We start from the raw sequence: 19,449 nt of genomic DNA on the forward strand, positions 1-19,449 counted from the left end.
GACCAGCTATGACCTGAGGGACAGCCTGTGACAGCAGCTGGATGTCTGCGGTGCAGTAGAACCTGGCTGTGTTCTGATGAGGAGAACAGGTGGGGAACAGAACTCACATAGATGGTGTGACCTGGTGAGCCAGGAATGCTTGAACCAGGTCGGGAACAGATACTCTCAGACGACGAGCTGGCAGGCTGCAGGAGGACGAGAGGAGAAGATCAGACATCAGATGAACAGTCAGATGATAAGGCTACCTGCACCAGTCTAGTCTGCCACCAGAACCCATTCCACCTCCCCTCCCCTGAACATCACACTGGGAAGCTGGATGTATGGATTAAACATGTTGGATCATTTGTAGCTGCTGTACGATAAACACAGTCTGACTGGATGTCGTCCAGTACAATACAGGGGTGCCATTCATTTGATCCTTGCAAAGTGAATGAGGGCTTTAGCCAGTGACTGAATGTCTTGAAGCCACATGCCTTCTAATGGGGATGTGCAGCAGCAGTCATGTAGGAAATGTGTTTCCACGACTCCAGTCTATGACTGGTGGCTCTGGAGGGCAAGGCAGTTTGAAAGACAACGATTCAATCTGCTCAGGAAAATTAGGTCTGGTCCTTGAAACCCTGAACCCCATGCATCCTCCACATGTCTGAGGCTGAATGTGAGGCCAGAGGCTGGGCCAGAGGCTGGGGCTGGGGTGGGAAATGGCTCTGCATGAGACACACAGACAGATGCACTGCACACCACACCGCCGCCAGCAGAGGGCAGCCTGCAGAGCATCGTCCTATGTACATGGACAAGCACAGAGTTAGGCCCTCTGATGAATACAGTACCTGCCTTTCTGTTTGGTGGAGGAGTAAAAGTGAAGGAGGCAACAGCTGCAGAGGAAGGGAGAGGGGAACACACAGGGGCATCACACAGGGGAACACACAGGGGCATCACACAGTGGAACACACAGGGGCATCACACAGGGGAACACACAGGGGCATCACACAGGGGAACACACAGGGGAACACACAGGGGCATCACACAGGGGAACACACAGGGGCATCACACAGGGGAACACACGGGGGCATCACACAGTGGAACACAGGGGCATCACACAGGGGAACACACAGGGGCATCACACAGTGGAACACACAGGGGCATCACACAGGGGCATCACACAGGGGAACACACAGGGGCATCACACAGGGGAACACACAGGGGCATCACACAGGGGAACACACAGGGGCATCACACAGGGGAACACACAGGGGCATCACACAGTGGAACACACAGGGGCATCACACAGGGGCATCACACAGGGGAACACACAGGGGCATCACACAGTGGAACACACAGGGGCATCACACAGGGGAACACACAGGGGCATCACACAGTGGAACACAGGGGCATCACACAGGGGAACACACAGGGGCATCACACAGTGGAACACAGGGGCATCACACAGGGGAACACACAGGGGCATCACACAGTGGAACACACAGGGGCATCACACAGTGGAACACACAGGGGCATCACACAGGGGAACACACAGGGGCATCACACAGGGGAACACACAGGGGCATCACACAGTGGAACACAGGGGCATCACACAGGGGAACACACAGGGGCATCACACAGGGGCATCACACAGGGGAACACACAGGGGCATCACACAGTGGAACACAGGGGCATCACACAGGGGAACACACAGGGGCATCACACAGGGGAACACACAGGGGAACACACAGGGGCATCACACAGGGGAACACACAGGGGCATCACACAGGGGAACACACAGGGGCATCACACAGGGGAACACACAGGGGCATCACACAGGGGAACACACAGGGGCATCACACAGGGGAACACACAGGGGCATCACACAGTGGAACACACAGGGGCATCACACAGTGGAACACAGGGGCATCACACAGGGGAACACACAGGGGCATCACACAGGGGAACACACAGGGGAACACACAGGGGCATCACACAGTGGAACACACAGGGGCATCACACAGGGGAACACACAGGGGCATCACACAGGGGAACACACAGGGGCATCACACAGTGGAACACACAGGGGCTGCGGCCTTCCAACCTTCCCCATAGCTCACACACACACACACACACTTATGACGCACACACACACTTATGACAACCAGAGTGTGTGTATGGAAGCAAATCAGTGACATAATGTTTTGAATTTTAAAAGGCATTGAATACTTAATATTGAAACTTAAACACCACCGAATTTGTTGGTTTTAAATTTACCTCTTTAAAATTGAAATATGGATTTATTTGCACCCCCCAAATGTCATTTATGTTCTGTATATCCCAGCATCAAATTATTTTTACTGTACATTGAGGGGACTAATAAGAGTAACCAGAGCAAGTTTCATGCATGTGGCACCTTCCTAGTCAGAGACGAAAACATTCTGATTGTAACATCCGGGATACCAAAGACAGGCAAGGACATTTTTTGGGGCTCAAATTCTTTCGGGTCAATTTTTGGCTATCTGAATTTCACCATTTGAATTTGAGCAGGCAGAATTTTGTTCTATTTTAATTTCTGAAACTTTAATTTTTATTGAATGTTTGGGATCTGAATTTTACTGTTCGAATTTGAGCAACCTTAATTTCTGAACCTTTAATTTTTGGATCAGATTTTTTTTTACATTTAAATGCATTTAGATTTCAATTTTAAAGAGGTGAATTCAAAACCAACTAATTCGGTGGTGTTTAAATTTCAATATTCAGTATTCAATGATGAATGATGAATTGAGTTACTGATTTGCTTCCATATGTGTGTGTGTGTGTGTGTGCTCCATACAGACAAGGGGAGGTGTGGAGGTCAAGAAGACAGGGAGGAGGATCAGGTGTCTGTGACCCAGAAGAACCCTGTCACACATCCTGAACACAAACCGACAGGAAGTAGCTCATGAAGCCAAGGCCCTGCCAGCTTCCTTCTGTACCTTGTTCTTGTGTCGCTCCTCCGTCCTGGTGGAGTTCTTACAGCCTGGATGCCACACAGTCGACCCTGGGAGTGAGGAGCAGATATGTTCAGAAGGAGAGAAGGAGACCCTGTGATTGGTGCCTCAGCAGGCAGACAGCTGTGCTCACCTTGCAGGTACATCTCCTCTCCCTCGGTGAACATCTGGTTACACCTACTGCACCGAGCACAGCTGGGGTGGTAGTGCTTGTCTCCTGCCTGGACACACACACACACACAAGGTATATTATGTAGGTTGAAATAGCACAAATTAAATTAACATTCACAAATAAAATATTCCTTCTCAGTATCAGAAGTTTGTGAAGCCATGAAAGAGGTTGAAAACTGTGTACTGGCAAAGATTCTGGTGCAAAGGTTCAAATGTCTTGTGGTCATGCTCTTGGTCTAATCGTGTCTTGGCAGATGGTTGTGAGTTTGATATAAAATGTAAATAAAATATTTTTTTAAACAGGGAAACCCAAAAAGGGTTCTATTGTTCCAGCTTCCTTCTCTGAGCCAAACCCTCTCCTCTCCCAGAGAGCAGCCTCCAGCCCCCAGGGCCTCCAGCTTCTAGCCATCAGGGCCTTGTGCCTCCAACCCCCAGGGCTTCCTGCCACGAGACCCCAGGGCCTCCAGCCTCCAGGGCCTCTTTCCCCCAGGGCCTCCTGGGCCTCCAGCCTCCAGGGCCTCCAGCCTCCAGGGCCTCTTTCCCCCAGGGCCTCCACCTTCCAGGGCCTCCAGGGCCTCCAGCCTCCAGGGCCTCTTTCCCCCAGGGCCTCCACCTTCCAGGGCCTCCAGGGCCTCCAGCCTCCAGGGCCTCTTTCCCCCAGGGCCTCCACCTTCCAGGGCCTCCAGCCTCCAGGGCCTCCAGGGCCTCCAGCCTCCAGGGCCTCCAGCCTCCAGGGCCTGCGAGCTGCTTTGCATGCAGAGCGGACCATCAGACAAGAGCTTTCAAGAACAGGGCGTCAATGGGGAAATACTGGAGAATGAGATATAGAGATACAGTACCCAAATGAATCAGCCTTCCCAGCTCTCTCTCTCTCCCTTTGCTCTCTCTCACCCATCCCCCTGGCTCCACCAGACACCACACAGCCACATCCAGCCCTCATCCCCCTGGCTCCACCAGACACCACACAGCCACATCCAGCCCTCATCCCCCTGGCTCCACCAGACACCACACAGCCACATCCAGCCCTCATCCCCCTGGCTCCACCAGACACCACACAGCCACATCCAGCCCTCATCCCCCTGGCTCCACCAGACACCACACAGCCACATCCAGCCCTCATCCCCCCTGGCTCCACCAGACACCACACAGCCACATCCAGCCCTCATCCCCCTGGCTCCACCAGACACCACACAGCCACATCCAGCCCTCATCCCCCTGGCTCCACCAGACACCACACAGCCACATCCAGCCCTCATCCCCCCTGGCTCCACCAGACACCACACAGCCACTCCCTGTTGTCATAAAGAGAAGTTTTTTTTTACTGGATTACTGTAAGCCTGGTTGGACGTGACATTAAAACGATACATAGCTCAGCCAGATTGCATCTCTGTCTGTCAGGGAAGCGAGGTTCAATTACCCAGGCTGCTGAGACAGTGACATCATGGAACAGACCGGATCTCTACTGGGCCCATTACAGATACAGTGAGAATCTTTACACACTAAAACCGTCCGGGGGGTAAAAGCATAGACATATGTCTATGGTGTAAAGTCCTTTATGGAGAGAGACCTCTGTTTCCTGTCTGAGCCCAATGCCTATGGATGTTCCATATCTCCCACTGAACACTGTAACTGAGAGAACATTGATATAAACCACTCTATTGTTGAATCCTGTTACTTGTACTTTGTGCAGTAGATATATTTCTTCATTGAGCCTTGTGAGCGCCTGGGGATGAACATAGCATGACTCTAGACGCAACATGATAGGACGACTAACACAAGGCTCAGAAGTTGAGTTATACCGTCATGCAAGTGTGTGTTATTGTATGTCATAAAGAGAGATACAGAGAGCAAAGATAGAGAGAGAGAGCGAGGGAGAGGGAGGGATGGGGACAGCGAGAGGGAGGGAGAGATAAGGAGAGAGAGAGAGAGAGAGAGAGAGAGAGAGAGAGAGAGAGAGAGAGAGAGAGAGAGAGAGAGAGAGAGAGAGAGAGAGAGAGAGAGAGAGAGAGAGAGAGAGAGAGAGAGAGAGAGAGAGAGAGAGAGAGAGAGAGAGAGAGAGAGAGAGAGAGAGAGAAAGGCAGAAAATACGGGAGACATTTCTGGTAAGCGGTAATCCTTAACAGAATTCATTTTGAGTTTGTGTTGATGTGTATTTAGAATATTACTCGGGAGATTACCCAAACAACATGTCACAACTTCCTGTGCACAACATCCCTTCATGGTCTAAAGCAGAAGTTACGCTTCAAACCAAACTCGCAAATCCGGCCAGTTTAAAAAGTGACTTTACACTGTGTATGTTACTTACACTTAAGAATGCCCAGATGGCACAACATCATCCATATGTTCATAGTACTATTCTAAAACATCCTAACATTCATTAACAACGATAAAAGTACATCCTTGTGATTTCCTGAAAGGTTCTAAGACTTCCCAGAACACAGACCTACCTCACGCTGCGCTCAGATGATGCATGGTGCTATATGTGTGTGTCTAGAAGATGTGATGGTCTATAGAAGAACTGTCACACCTCTGTGCTGAGGACACAAGGAGGGGAGGCTCTCAAAGTAGGGAGCCAATCAGAGGACAGTGTCCAGGGGGAGGGACTAGAGGTGTGTGTGGTGATTGGCTCACCTCTAACACCTTGCCTGTGATGAACTGATGACACGCCTCACACTGCACACCAAAGTTGATCTGGTAGTCCTTCTCACAGTAGGGGGCACCATCCCTGTCAGCAAAAGGGTTGGAAGGAACAGGTTATGAAGAGTCCTGGAGTGTGTTGGGGGTTATGAAGTGTCCTGGAGTGTGTTGGGGGTTATGAAGTGTCCTGGGGTGTGTTGGGGGTTATGAAGGGTCCTGGAGTGTGTTGGGGGTTATGAAGTGTCCTGGAGTGTGTTGGGGGTTATGAAGTGTCCTGGGGTGTGTTGGGGGTTATGAAGGGTCCTGGAGTGTGTTGGGGGTTATGAAGGGTCCTGGAGTGTGTTGGGGGTTATGAAGGGTCCTGGAGTGTGTTGGGGGTTATGAAGGGTCCTGGAGTGTGTTGGGGGTTATGAAGTGTCCTGGGGTGTGTTGGGGGTTATGAAGGGTCCTGGAGTGTGTTGGGGGTTATGAAGGGTCCTGGAGTGTGTTGGGGGTTATGAAGGGTCCTGGAGTGTGTTGGGGGTTATGAAGTGTCCTGGAGTGTGTTGGGGGTTCTGAAGGGTGCGACTGTGTACACGCCTCTCTGCTTACTTGCTGATGTACTCTCCTGTCAGGACTCTGCCACAAGACTTGCACTTGAAACATCCCAGGTGCCACTGTCTGTCCAGAGCAAGCAGAGCCTGGCCGTTCTTGATGTCTCTACCACAGCCCACACAGTCTGGTCACACACACACGCACACACACGCACGCAAGCACACGCACCCACACGCAAGCACACGCACACACAAAGATTTGTAAAATAATGAGTGCCTATTAGACTGTTCAATCCTGAGACACAAGGGGGCAATAGAGAGTTACTAGCTGTTGTTTGATGACTCTTTTGGTTAACTATCAACATCCCTTCTTCTCTGATTCCACAGGCATCCTAGCAAAATCCCAGTCATTACACAAGGACCTGAAAATACAAGCTGTGCACAACAGCATCTCACACACTAGTTTATAAGAGCTTCACTTGACTGTCAGGACAGTGCTGTGCCATAATGAAACCCACATGATGACGTGAGGAGAACCCACAGCATTCCTTATTTATAGGTGACCTTGTCAGAAGGCTATCAAACTGGAATCCCAGGGAGAAGGAAAGACGGAGGGAGGGGGAGGAGGGAGGGGGATCTGGGAGGCAGGGAGGAGGGAGGGGGAGGAGGGAGGGGGATCTGGGAGGCAGGGAGGAGGGAGGGGGAGGAGGGAGGGGGAGGAGGGAGGGGGAGGAGGGAGGGGGGAGGAGGGAGGGGGATCTGGGAGGCAGGGAGGAATAGATTCTATCTTCCAGAGGAAACTGCATGGTCATGCATAATGTACCAGCGCCTGTCTTTGTGTTATTCATAAAGGAAGAGTATGGCTATTCCTCCTGGAGTCTGGGGAGGGACTTGTGTGTGTGTGTGTGTGTGTGTGTGTGTGTGTGTGTGTGTGTGTGTGTGTGTGTGTGTGTGTGTGTGTGTGAGAGAGAGAGTGTGCGTGTGTGTGTGAGAGAGAGAGTGTGTGTGTGTGTGTGTGTGTACTCACTGCTAGAGCCGATGATGTCCTTGGGTCCAGGGGATGTGGGCTGGACACAGTACTGACACAGACAGTCTTTACCGTTGAAGGTCACCCTGTCTCCAGCTGGGAACGGCCGTCTGAGACACACCACACACCACCTTTAACACTGGGTCAGAGTGTGTGTGTGTGTGCTGTGTCTGCATGCATGTCTGACCTGCAAACAACTTTAACACTGGCTCAGTGTGTGTGTGTGTGTGTGTGTGTATGCTGTGTCTGCATGTGTGTCTGACCTGCAAACACCTTTAACACTGGCTCAGTGTGTGTGTGTGCGTGTGTGTATGCTGTGTCTGCATGTGTGTCTGACCTGCAGAGGGAGCAGATGAAGCAGGCAGGGTGGTAGGTCTTGCCCAGCGCGGTCACCACCTCCCCCTCTACGAAGTCTCCACAGCCGTGGCAGCGGGTGCCATGCAGCCTCTGGTAGTCCAGCGTACACAGGTACTCCCCCCCCTTCATGAAGAACCCCCCCTGGGCCAGGTCACAGCCACACACTGCACACACACACACAGTATACACATACACACACACACCATAGGTTGACTGATTGAGGGAACATCAAAGTTGTTGTCATGAGATGTGTCTCTCATAGTTACAAAGCCCTCCATGTCTCCATGCCACAGGAAATGACCTCACTCACTTCCTGTGTATGAGTGGACCTTGTTCAATAGCAGTCTGCTCTCGGCTACTTTTTAACGAACCCTCAGGGTTAGTTTCCTTCCATTCACATGTAACCATGGATACATGTGTATGGAAACCCACAGCTATTTCCATCTGGGTGTGAGTGTGAGGGATATTCATATCCACATTTTAGACATGACAATAGTGAACTATTGCTATTTTCTACTAATCCTGAAATAGCTCAGACTATGAGAGTCACACATCATTATCTGACCTCTGGCTCTGTGTCGGGCAGTTCTCAGGTCTACTAGACCATCATCTACTAGGCAACCAACATTGGCAGTGTGGATCACTCTACTGAGGTGAATCTGGGTGATTCTGTGTGTGAAACCCAGTTTGCTATCTGAGTGATCCAGATGGGATTAAGACCTTCTCTCCGAGCACCTCCCACCCCTCCTGAGAGCACCTCCCACCCCTCCTGAGAGCACCTCCCACCCCTCCTGAGAGCACCTCCCACCCCTCCTGAGAGCACCTCCCACCCCTCCTGAGAGCACCTCCCACCCCTCCTGAGAGCACCTCCCACCCCTCCTGATAGCACCTCCCACCCCTCCTGAGAGCACCTCCCACCCCTCGAGAGCACCTCCCACCCCTCCTGAGAGCACCTCCCATCCCTCCTGAGAGCACCTCCCACCCCTCCTGAGAGCACCTCCCACCCCTCCTGAGAGCACCTCCCACCCCTCCTGAGAGCACCTCCCACCCCTCCTGAGAGCACCTCCCACCCCTCCTGAGAGCACCTCCCACCCCTCCTGAGAGCACCTCCACCCCTCCTGAGAGCACCTCCCATCCCTCCTGAGAGCACCTCCACTCCTCCTGAGATCCAGCTGTTACTGGAACTGCCAAGATTACATACTTCTTGTTAATATATATGTTTTCGAACATTGGAAAATGTTGCAGTATTTACATATTCCGCAAGGTGTTATTAGTCATTTTGAAGGGGGAAAAAATGATCATAACAAAGTGGTTTGACATCATAATCATAGAGTGAAACACTGCTGTGATTCTTGATGTTATGAATGTTTCAGTATTCTGACAGAAAGAGCAGTTTGATGGTTGAGATGACGAGTACTATCCCTCTTACACAACGTGCTGCGTCACCCCAGGGGATGAAGGAGAGGGAGGGAGAGAATCAGCTTTAATTGGATTAGAGCTCAGGGATGACAGGATTAGTACATAACCTAATCGAGTTTAAGAAAGCAATGGTGGCGATGCAGAGTGTGTGATTGGGCTCCATCGTATGAAGTCCATCGTAGCTAATGCTGCTTTGTGCCCAAGGCCTGAGGCTGGAGTCACAGCCTCAGCCTCAGGCCTCAGCCTCAGTCTCTTTAAAAGGCTGAACATGCCTTCATAGACTCAACATCCTGGATTCTTCATCATGCATATTTCTATGTAATGTAACAAGTTCAGACAAGTATGGAGTTAATGCGCTGTGCATTGGATGGTGGGTTAGGGTTAGGGTTAGGTGGCCTTCAGTTTGAACAACACAACACTCCTGGCACATCCTATGAAACACACACTTCATCCACCATCCATCACACACTTCATCCATCACACACTTCATCCATCACACATTTCATCCACAATCCATCACACAGTATCACTCTGGACAGCCACCACACTCGCAGGGACAGAATTAGAATCTAATCTCAGAGTGTGTTTGTTATTCTGGGTTGTGAGAGATCAACCAAATCTATAAAAACACCCTCAGAGATTAGCTCTCCTGACCTGAACGGCCGACTGCTGAGCAACCAGACACCAGCAGAGGAACTCCTGAAGGATCATAAACAGTTAAGGATTTACTCTGGCATCAACCTGTTGTATTAATGACTTCATAGCGGTCTGGATGCCACAGTAATTCAGTTGTTAAATCAGAGCTCTCTGATTAGCTAAAAACTCTAAATACGATTTCATGACAAGTAGCCAAGAATGTCAAGCTCTCACAAGCATGTTCCTGGCTGGCACAGCAGGGGATTGGCCAGACCTTACCCCGGTCACCCCTGGGTCCTTGAGAACACCCTGTTCTGCACCTGAGCTGGCCCTGCGAGGCCTGGGGGGAGGGGGGTGATACTGTACCTTTGCAGGTGAAGCACTTCAGGTGGAAGTGTTTGGCCTGCACGCGCAGCACCTCCCCCTTGCATGGCTCCCCACACTTGTAGCACTGGATCAGGGGCTTGTCTGAGGGTGGCGTGTCCTGCGCATGGGCCACTGTAACACAGAGAAAACACCATCACAACACCATCACAACACCATCAGCCTGCTGGAGGAGTTCCTTCCACCCTCGCTTTAACATTCGGAGTCATACAGTCCTAATGTAGACTGTACTGAGTCACACAGTCCTAATGTAGACTTTACTGGAGTCATACAGTCCTAATGTACTGGTTAATGCCATGCTGCAGTGCAGTACTGCACACAGCTTATCAGCTACTCTGAAACCGAGAGACTATTTTACATTCAAGAGCATTAGCTACTGAAGACATCACACATGCTCAAAGACTCTCTCTCTCTCTCTCTCTCTCTCTCTCTCTCTCTCTCTCTCTCTCTCTCTCTCTCTCTCTCTCTCTCTCTCTCTCTCTCTCTCTCTCTCTCTCTCTCTCTCTCTCTCTCTCTCTCTCTCTCTCTCTCTCACACACACACACACACACACACACACACACACACACACACACACACACACAGGGGATGAAAGGAGCCACGTGCTCTGTCTTCATTGCCAGTGGATCACGGAGCAGGATGAAGCTAAAAACAGGAGCAGAAGGACCCAGGAATAGCATCTGAACTCATCACTGGTGCAGTAACAGCAGCGCTAACAGGGATCCTTTGCTTCTGGTTAATCCATCTGCAGGAGGTAGAGCTGCTGTCTGACAGTCAGCTGATCAGGCATTTTTTATGTTTCAGAAACAATCTAGAGATGATAAGAACCATCCACAGAATCTGAATCAAATCATCCTGAAGATTTAACTCTCTGATGGGGGAATGATCCTAAGGGGAACAACTGTGTGTGAATCAGGAATGTGTCTCAATGTGTCTTGTGGGCGGTGAGGTACACCAGGTGAGCATGGTCCCCCCAGGACATGTCTCAGTAAACAGCACTGGAGAGAGCAGCTGATGTGGGGGCAGGAAGAGATCTGGAACTTTCATTTCCTCAGGAATGCGACAGGGGGAACTGAAGTGAAAGGGTGCTGGGAGGATGTTCAAACACTAGATGTAGATGACAGATGAGAAGTTCTAATCCATGAAGTCATTTCATTGTTTGTTCTGTCAGTTATAGAACACATCTCCCCAGAGCTCGGTCAGACAGGACACAGAGAAGAGAGCCTGTACAGACTGGACACAGAGAAGAGCTCTGTCAGACTGGAAACAGGGAAGAGCTCGGTCAGACAGGACACAGAGAAGAGAGCCTGTACAGACAGGACACAGAGAAGAGAGCCTGTACAGACAGGACACAGAGAAGAGAGCCTGTACTGACTGGACACAGGGAAGAGCTCGGTCAGACAGGACACAGAGAAGAGAGCCTGTACAGACTGGGTGTGGGTGTACGCGTGTGTGTGGCAGTGCCTGTGTGTGTATGTGTAGTTGGGCTGAGCAGAGCTTGCAAGTCTAGGCTTTCTATCTACCCTCCTCCAGTATATACCCTCTTCCAGCATCTGCCCTCCTCCAGTATTTACCCTCCTCCAGTATCTACCCTCTTCCAGTATCTACCCTCCTCCAGTATTTACCCTCCTCCAGCATCTGCCCTCCTCCAGTATTTACCCTCCTCCAGTATCTACCCTCTTCCAGCATCTGCCCTCCTCCAGTATTTACCCTCCTCCAGCTTCTGCCCTCCTCCAGTATCTACCCTCCTCCAGTATCTACCCTCCTCCAGTATCTACCCTCCTCCAGCATCTGCCCTCCTCCAGTATCTACCCTCCTCCAGTATCTACCCTCTTCCAGCATCTGCCCTCCTCCAGTATCTACCCTCCTCCAGTATTTACCCTCCTCCAGCTTCTGCCCTCCTCCAGTATCTAACCTCCAGTATCTGCCCTCCTCCAGTATCTACCCTCCTCCAGCATCTGCCCTCCTCCAGTATCTAACCTCCAGTATCTACCCTCCTCCAGTTTCTACCCTCCTCCAGTATCTACCCTCCTCCAGTATCTACCCTCCTCCAGTATTTACCCTCCTCCAGCTTCTGCCCTCCTCCAGTATCTACCCTCCTCCAGTATCTACCCTCCTCCAGTATCTAACCTCCAGTATCTACCCTCCTCCAGTATCTAACCCTCCTCCAGTATCTACCCTCCTCCAGTATCTGACCTCCAATATCTACCCTCCTCCAGTATCTACCCTCCTCCAGTATCTACCCTCCTCCAGTATCTACCCTCCTCCAGTATCTACCCTCCTCCAGTATCTAACCTCCAGTATCTACCCTCCTCCAGTATCTACCCTCCTCCAGTATCTAACCTCCAGTATCTACCCTCCTCCAGTATCTAACCTCCTCCAGTATCTACCCTCCTCCAGTATCTACCCTCCTCCAGTATCTACCCTCCTCCAGTATCTACCCTCCTCCAGTATCTAACCTCCAGTATCTACCCTCCTCCAGTATCTAACCCTCCTCCAGTATCTACCCTCCTCCAGTATCTAACCTCCAGTATCTACCCTCCTCCAGTATCTAACCTCCAGTATCTACCCTCCTCCAGTATCTAACCTCCAGTATCTACCCTCCTCCAGTATCTACCCTCCTCCAGTATCTACCCTCCTCCAGTATCTAGCCCTCCTCCAGTATCTAACCCTCCTCCAGTATCTAACCTCCAGTATCTTACCCTCCTCCAGTATCTAACCTTCAGTATCTTACCCTCCTCCAGTATCTAACCTCCAGTATCTTACCCTCCTCCAGTATCTAACCCTTTGGGATGAACAGTACTGGATGGCATGGGCCACAAAAAGCATCAAAGGGTTGTAATCCACAAAATATCCCCTCAGAGAAATCTGTGTGTGTGTGTGTATGTGCGTGTATGTGTGTTGTGCTGCACACCACACAAATGTGTGTTTGGTGGAGGGGAGTACAGCACTGTTACATACAGACATAACAAGCCTCCTTAACCGTCCTCCTGCTCATGAATATGGATGCTTCCATTCACAGCCCGGCCCTCCACCCTGCACCAGCGACCCAGACAAAGCACTTCAAACGTGGGTACAGACTGGGGGGATATCTCCCTCCACCAGGCCCCTCACCCCAGAATAATTAATCCCTGTGGACCAGCATGATATAATCAGCATGGCCCTGTCTCTGAAGGGTTGGATTTCAGAGAGGCTCGTTTGTTGGGGTTCTCCATAAAGCTAAAGTACAGAATGGTGTCCTGTGTGTTTGGGAGCCATGTGTAAACAAAGAGTACACCTAGAGTCGAACATCAGAGAAATATGAAGTTTTTCCTCAAATATGAATATTTCATAACTATATACACACACGTGTGAATATATGTGTATGTATATGACTACCTTGGAGACACAGACAATGTTAGTGAACAAAGATGTCCTGATGTACTGATCCCAACTGTTACCACTGGTGTCTGTCTGGCTCCAGCACCCCCAGCTCCTCTCCTGACTGCTGCTCTGGGAGGGGGGCAGCGAGGGAGAGGCTGCCTGACTCTGCTGCTCTGGGAGGGGGGCAGCGAGGGAGAGGCTGCCTGACTCTGCTGCTCTGGGAGGGGTGCAGCGAGGGAGAGGCTGCCTGACTCTGCTGCTCTGGGAGGGGGGCAGCGAGGGAGAGGCTGCCTGACTCTGCTGCTCTGGGAGGGGGGCAGCGAGGGAGAGGCTGCCTGACTCTGCTGCTCTGGGAGGGGGGCAGCGAGGGAGAGGCTGCCTGACTCTGCTGCTCTGGGAGGGGTGCAGCGAGGGAGAGGCTGCCTGACTCTGCTGCTCTGGGAGGGGGGCAGCGAGGGAGAGGCTGTCTGACTGCTGCTCTGGGAGGGGGGCAGCGAGGGAGAGGCTGCCTGACTCTGCTGCTCTGGGAGGGGGGCAGCGAGGGAGAGGCTGCCTGACTCTGCTGCTCTGGGAGGGGGGCAGCGAGGGAGAGGCTGCCTGACTCTGCTGCTCTGGGAGGGGGGCAGCGAGGGAGAGGCTGTCTGGTTGAGGAGGTCTGGAGCTTCAGGAGGAAACAGCACTGCAGTCTGCAGTCCAGGCTGCAGTCAGCATGCAGCTCTCTGCTGGAACAGCAGCGGGCAGGAGCTACTCTCTGTGAGACACCATCGAGATAAACAACGTGGGGCTGAACCTAGGACACGGAGGATTCTGGGAGTTGTAGTTCTGCGGGTCACCCAGCAGCGATTTGCATTGAGGGACGCCAGACGACAACACTCAGGGAGATTTGGCCACATTTAGCACTAAGAACACGTACTTAAAGGGAAAGTGCATTGATGGAGACGGAGCAGGCCTCAGTAAGCAGATCAGTCTGGCCTGACTACACACGTCTGTTTTGGATTATTCTTAGCTTTTGAAAACAGGACATCCCGCCTGCTAGCAGATAAAACGCTAACACTGCATTTGCTAGTTGCCCTGATTCATCACTCTGAGGGTAAAGTAGGCCTGCTTGATTAAGCTGTTCCTGCAACAACAGAAAACGCTCGGAAGGCCTCAGACAGATCAGGTGATCAGGGAGGTTGTGGGGGTGGGGAGGGTAAGTGGCAGTAGTGGCTGTAGCTCCATGTGTGTGTTCTGACCTGCAAACACACACACAGCGCAAACACACACACACAGTGCACACACACACAGCACACACACACACACACACACACAGCACACACAGCACACAGACCCACACATTGTGTAGGGCAGAGACAGCTTTGAGAAACGCATCATCATGAATGAGGCCACCGCCGGCAACAATGAAGTGTACCTTTTAACTGGTTGCTATGGTTACGGCTGCAGACAGAGTGTGTGTGTGTGTGTGTGTCCAGGGCTGCTGTGTGCAGTGTGGATCTGTTCTCTAGCGCTCCAGTTTCACAGCACATACATGAAAAGCAGCGCATCCTATTAGCAATACACAATCAGTCAGACAACACTACCCAAGACCAGGATGACCACAGCACCAGGACAGCACCAGGGCAGCACCAGGACAGCACCAGGGCAGCACCAGGACAGCACCAGGGCAGCACCAGGGCAGCACCAGGGCAGCACCAGGGCAGCACCAGGACAGCACCAGGGCAGCACCAGGGCAGCACCAGGGCAGCACCAGGGCAGCACCAGGGCAGCACCAGGACAGCACCAGGGCAGCACCAGGACAGCACCAGGACAGCACCAGGGCAGCACCAGGGCAGCACCAGGGCAGCACCAGGACAGCACCAGGGCAGCACCAGGACAGCACCAGGACAGCACCAGGACAGCACCAGGGCAGCACCAGGGCAGCACCAGGGCAGCACCAGGGCAGCACCAGGGCAGCACCAGGACAGCACCAGGGCAGCACCAGGACAGCACCAGGACAGCACCAGGGCAGCACCAGGGCAGCACCAGGACAGCACCAGGACAGCACCAGGGCAGCACCAGGGCAGCACCAGGGCAGCACCAGGACAGCACCAGGACAGCACCAGGGCAGCACCAGGGCAGCACCAGGGCAGCACCAGGGCAGCACCAGGACAGCACCAGGGCAGCACCAGGGCAGCACCAGGGCAGCACCAGGGCAGCACCAGGACAGCACCAGGGCAGCACCAGGGCAGCACCAGGACAGCACCAGGGCAGCACCAGGGCAGCACCAGGACAGCACCAGGACAGCACCAGGACAGCACCAGGGCAGCACCAGGGCAGCACCAGGGCAGCACCAGGGCAGCACCAGGACAGCACCAGGGCAGCACCAGGACAGCACCAGGACAGCACCAGGGCAGCACCAGGGCAGCACCAGGACAGCACCAGGACAGCACCAGGGCAGCACCAGGGCAGCACCAGGACAGCACCAGGGCAGCACCAGGGCAGCACCAGGACAGCACCAGGGCAGCACCAGGACAGCACCAGGACAGCACCAGGACAGCACCAGGGCAGCACCAGGACAGCACCAGGGCAGCACCAGGACAGCACCAGGGCAGCACCAGGGCAGCACCAGGGCAGCACCAGGGCAGCACCAGGGCAGCACCAGGGCAGCACCAGGACAGCACCAGGGCAGCACCAGCACCGTCACACCCAACATCGACTTACATGGTTCAGCATAGGTTTGGTGCTGTCTATGTGTGCGTGTGTGTGCGTATGTCCACAACAACAGCTCATTCCCATTTTACTGTCATGGTCTACTCACAGGCATTTAGTGATACAGCAGATTGGTTATTCTGACTAATCCCTCCACACTGCTACCAAACACCACAAACCCCTGCATGCACACACACTCACACACACACACACACACACTCACTCAGTCACACACACACACACACATCAGAGCGGACTCAACCGATCTGACGATACTGACACCAACAAACAGCACTATGTTTACCTTTTTCTTTAACCATGACCATTAGAATCCAGATGAAAGTGCCCAGCAGATCCGGGTTTGTTCCAGGAGGTTCTATCTCCTTGTGAAGGAGGAACGAGCAACAAAAGACAGGAGAGATGGAAGAGAACAGAGAGGAGGCGTTCTCTTCCAGAGCACCAGTACGACCGCGTGGGGTATGCCTCCTGACAGACTCTTTTTCTCCCCTCCCTCCCTCTCGCTCCACCTCCCCTCCCCCTCCCTCTCTCCCTCCCTCTCTCTCCACCTCCCCTCCCCCTCCCTCTCTCCCTCCCTCTCTCTCCACCTCCCCTCCCCCTCCCTCTCAGCCCCACTACTGTCGTTGCCTCCTTACTGCAGTAACCATGTGGCAGCTGGTGCCCTGTGACAAAACACCCCCCCCCCCAACACTCCTCAGTCCTCCCATCTCCAAATCCTTAACACACATGCAAGCAGATTCACACACAGAAGCAGACACACACACACACACACACAGAGAGAATCACATCAGCTTGTCTGGAAGAAGAGGTCTGTTTGAAATGTCCCTCAGTCACTCTTACAGATTTATATTTAAAATGAAGAAACCCCATTCTTCTTTACCCATATTATGAAGGTACAAATGAACTCCAACAATAAGACAAGTCATCTTGTATTGTAACACCCAGCTGTAAAAATGTTGTATTGAACTCTGTAAGTAAGTAAAACTTTGTATAGTTCTTACCAAAAAAGGTATTTACCATGCAACACATTAGATCTCCTTTGTGGCATGGAAGTGGCATCCACTTCCTCAATCTCCCTGTGATCACCCTTCCCCACACAGGAGCAGAGTACCTGAGGGGTCATGTAGGATCACTGTGGAAGCTTGGCGTGATCTTGCCTCTTTATGCAAATATCCCTGTATGGATCCTTCACAGCCATCACGGTAGAGCCTGCCTGGCGGACCTCTCAGCTTCCTTCCCGCCATACACCCCAAACCTGCCCACCTGGACCCGCCATACACCCCAAACCTGCCCACCTGGACCCGCCATACACCCCAAACCTGCCCACCTGGACCCGCCATACACCCCAAACCTGCCCACCTGGACCCGCCATACACCCCAAACCTGCCCACCTGGACCCGCCATACACCCCAAACCTGCCCACCTGGACCCGCCATACACCCCAAACCTGCCCACCTGGACCCGCCATACACCCCAAACCTGCCCACCTGGACCCGCCATACACCCCAAACCTGCCCACCTGGACACCACAGCACCTGCCTGCTTGTCAGGAACATGTCATCTGGTCTTCATCTGGAGTTAAACAAACACAATAGCGTGGACAGAGTATGTGAGCCTGTCATGTCTACACTCACAGTGTAAGATAAGATCATCCTTTATTAGTCCCACAGTGGAAATGTGCAGGATAAACTCCTTCATGTAATTTCTGGTAGAATAGTGCTGAGGGTTACGGTGAGAAATAAGAGGGGAAGTTATCATCACGGTGATGATCACCACCGTGATGATAACTGGTTAGGATTACACATCCCATCAGCTGTCTGGCCTCAGGGGACAGAGAAGATGGGATTGGAAACACATCCAACAGGAGCCCTAATGCTGATTAGGGATCACACAACCTTCCAGATGCCCATGATCACTGCATGGAGAGGGAGAGGGAGTAGAGGAAAGGAGAGTGAGAGTGAGAGGAAAGGGAGAAGGAGAGGGAGAAGAGAGGGAGGAGAGGGGGAGGAGAGGGGGAGGAGAGGGGGAGGAGAGAGGGAGGAGGGGGAGGAAAGGGAGAAGGAGAGGGAGGAGAGAGGGAGGAGAGGGGGAGGAGGACTGGGCCTTACCTCCACACAAAAATTCCCCTTTTCAACAATCAGCACCTTAAAACTGCTCAAGCAGGGTTTCCATGATTCACTCTGTGTGTTAGTGTCATTTACTGCAGCATCAACTACTCCACCTGCTGGGGGGAACGTGAAACATGCAGTTATCAGAGTGAGCCGTTCACTGTGGAGGCTGCATTGGGGTGTTGGGAAATAAATTGCCACAATGGTTTTATATCTATCTGACTGACTGTGTAATTTGTTTTAGCTGATATGCTGTTGGTGTGCTCCTGGTTGTAGAAAGGATTTGAGAAACAGCAGAACAGCATGAGGGCCTCTTGTTACAGTATTATGTCACAGTCGGAGCAAGTAATGTACCCTTTCTTACCCAACACCTTGTGCTGCACGGACTGCACCATATTCTGTCTGTCTAGGGGTTGCCAGGATCATTATGGGCCAGTAATTCCCATTATCCTTGAGTGAAAAGTGGATTTACTTAAACCTATGGATAATCTAGTCTGACTGTTGTACTATTGTGACATGACTTACCCTGTGTCACACCCAAGCACAACCGGAAGTTTATCAAATGCGACAAGACTGTCTTCAGCTCGATTTATTGCTCGATGGCTGTCAACGAGTTTTCACTTTCAAGTTGTATGAAAGAACAAAGAAACGTTTTTGACAAATGTAGCAGTTTAACCATGACCAGTCCAACCCCAGTATAATCTGAGTCATATTACTGGGTATAGAGGTACCTCTGGGATTAAAATGCAAAGCAGGATTACACGATGTCAGACTAGCTCACAATCACATTCTCTGTGTCGATGTAATCATGACTGGTTCCCTTTTGACTTGTGTAGATTTGATTGATATTATTTCAATAATAACATATACAGCAGGATTTCCTTTCTAATCCTCCTCTGACGCAGTCACTCTGCTGGTCTGCAGGCAGTCATGGGATTGAACCAATGGAATATTTGAAATAGAAGGAGATTTATAAATGCAAAATCACAACATGTGGGCTGTCCTTCCTGTGAAAAGCTAAATATTGAAGTTCAAACTAAAACGGTTCTGTTTGTGTTTTATTCTAAAGAACACCCATGTGATCAGCAACAGTGTTCTGTTACTGCACTGGTCCTGGCCGGGGAGAATCCAAGGTT

At 51.9% G+C, this 19,449-nt stretch overlaps 1 protein-coding gene across 1 annotated transcript in view; it reads right to left on the reverse strand.

Moving 5' to 3' along the window:
* LOC134022803 (actin-binding LIM protein 1-like) overlaps positions 1 to 19,449 on the reverse strand; it is a 35,035-nt gene that overhangs the window by 12,086 nt on the left and 3,500 nt on the right. The window contains exons 2-9 of the mRNA XM_062464555.1: positions 10,119 to 10,250; positions 7,678 to 7,861; positions 7,341 to 7,450; positions 6,372 to 6,498; positions 5,775 to 5,868; positions 3,106 to 3,193; positions 2,958 to 3,022; positions 108 to 185 (exon numbers count right to left, since the gene is read on the reverse strand). Coding sequence (XP_062320539.1) covers positions 108 to 185; positions 2,958 to 3,022; positions 3,106 to 3,193; positions 5,775 to 5,868; positions 6,372 to 6,498; positions 7,341 to 7,450; positions 7,678 to 7,861; positions 10,119 to 10,250 — 878 coding nt within the window. The remainder of the gene's footprint in view (positions 1 to 107; positions 186 to 2,957; positions 3,023 to 3,105; positions 3,194 to 5,774; positions 5,869 to 6,371; positions 6,499 to 7,340; positions 7,451 to 7,677; positions 7,862 to 10,118; positions 10,251 to 19,449) is intronic.

The sequence above is a fragment of the Osmerus eperlanus genome, chromosome 6 (genome assembly GCF_963692335.1).
Source record: "Osmerus eperlanus chromosome 6, fOsmEpe2.1, whole genome shotgun sequence".
NCBI lineage: Eukaryota > Metazoa > Chordata > Actinopteri > Osmeriformes > Osmeridae > Osmerus > Osmerus eperlanus.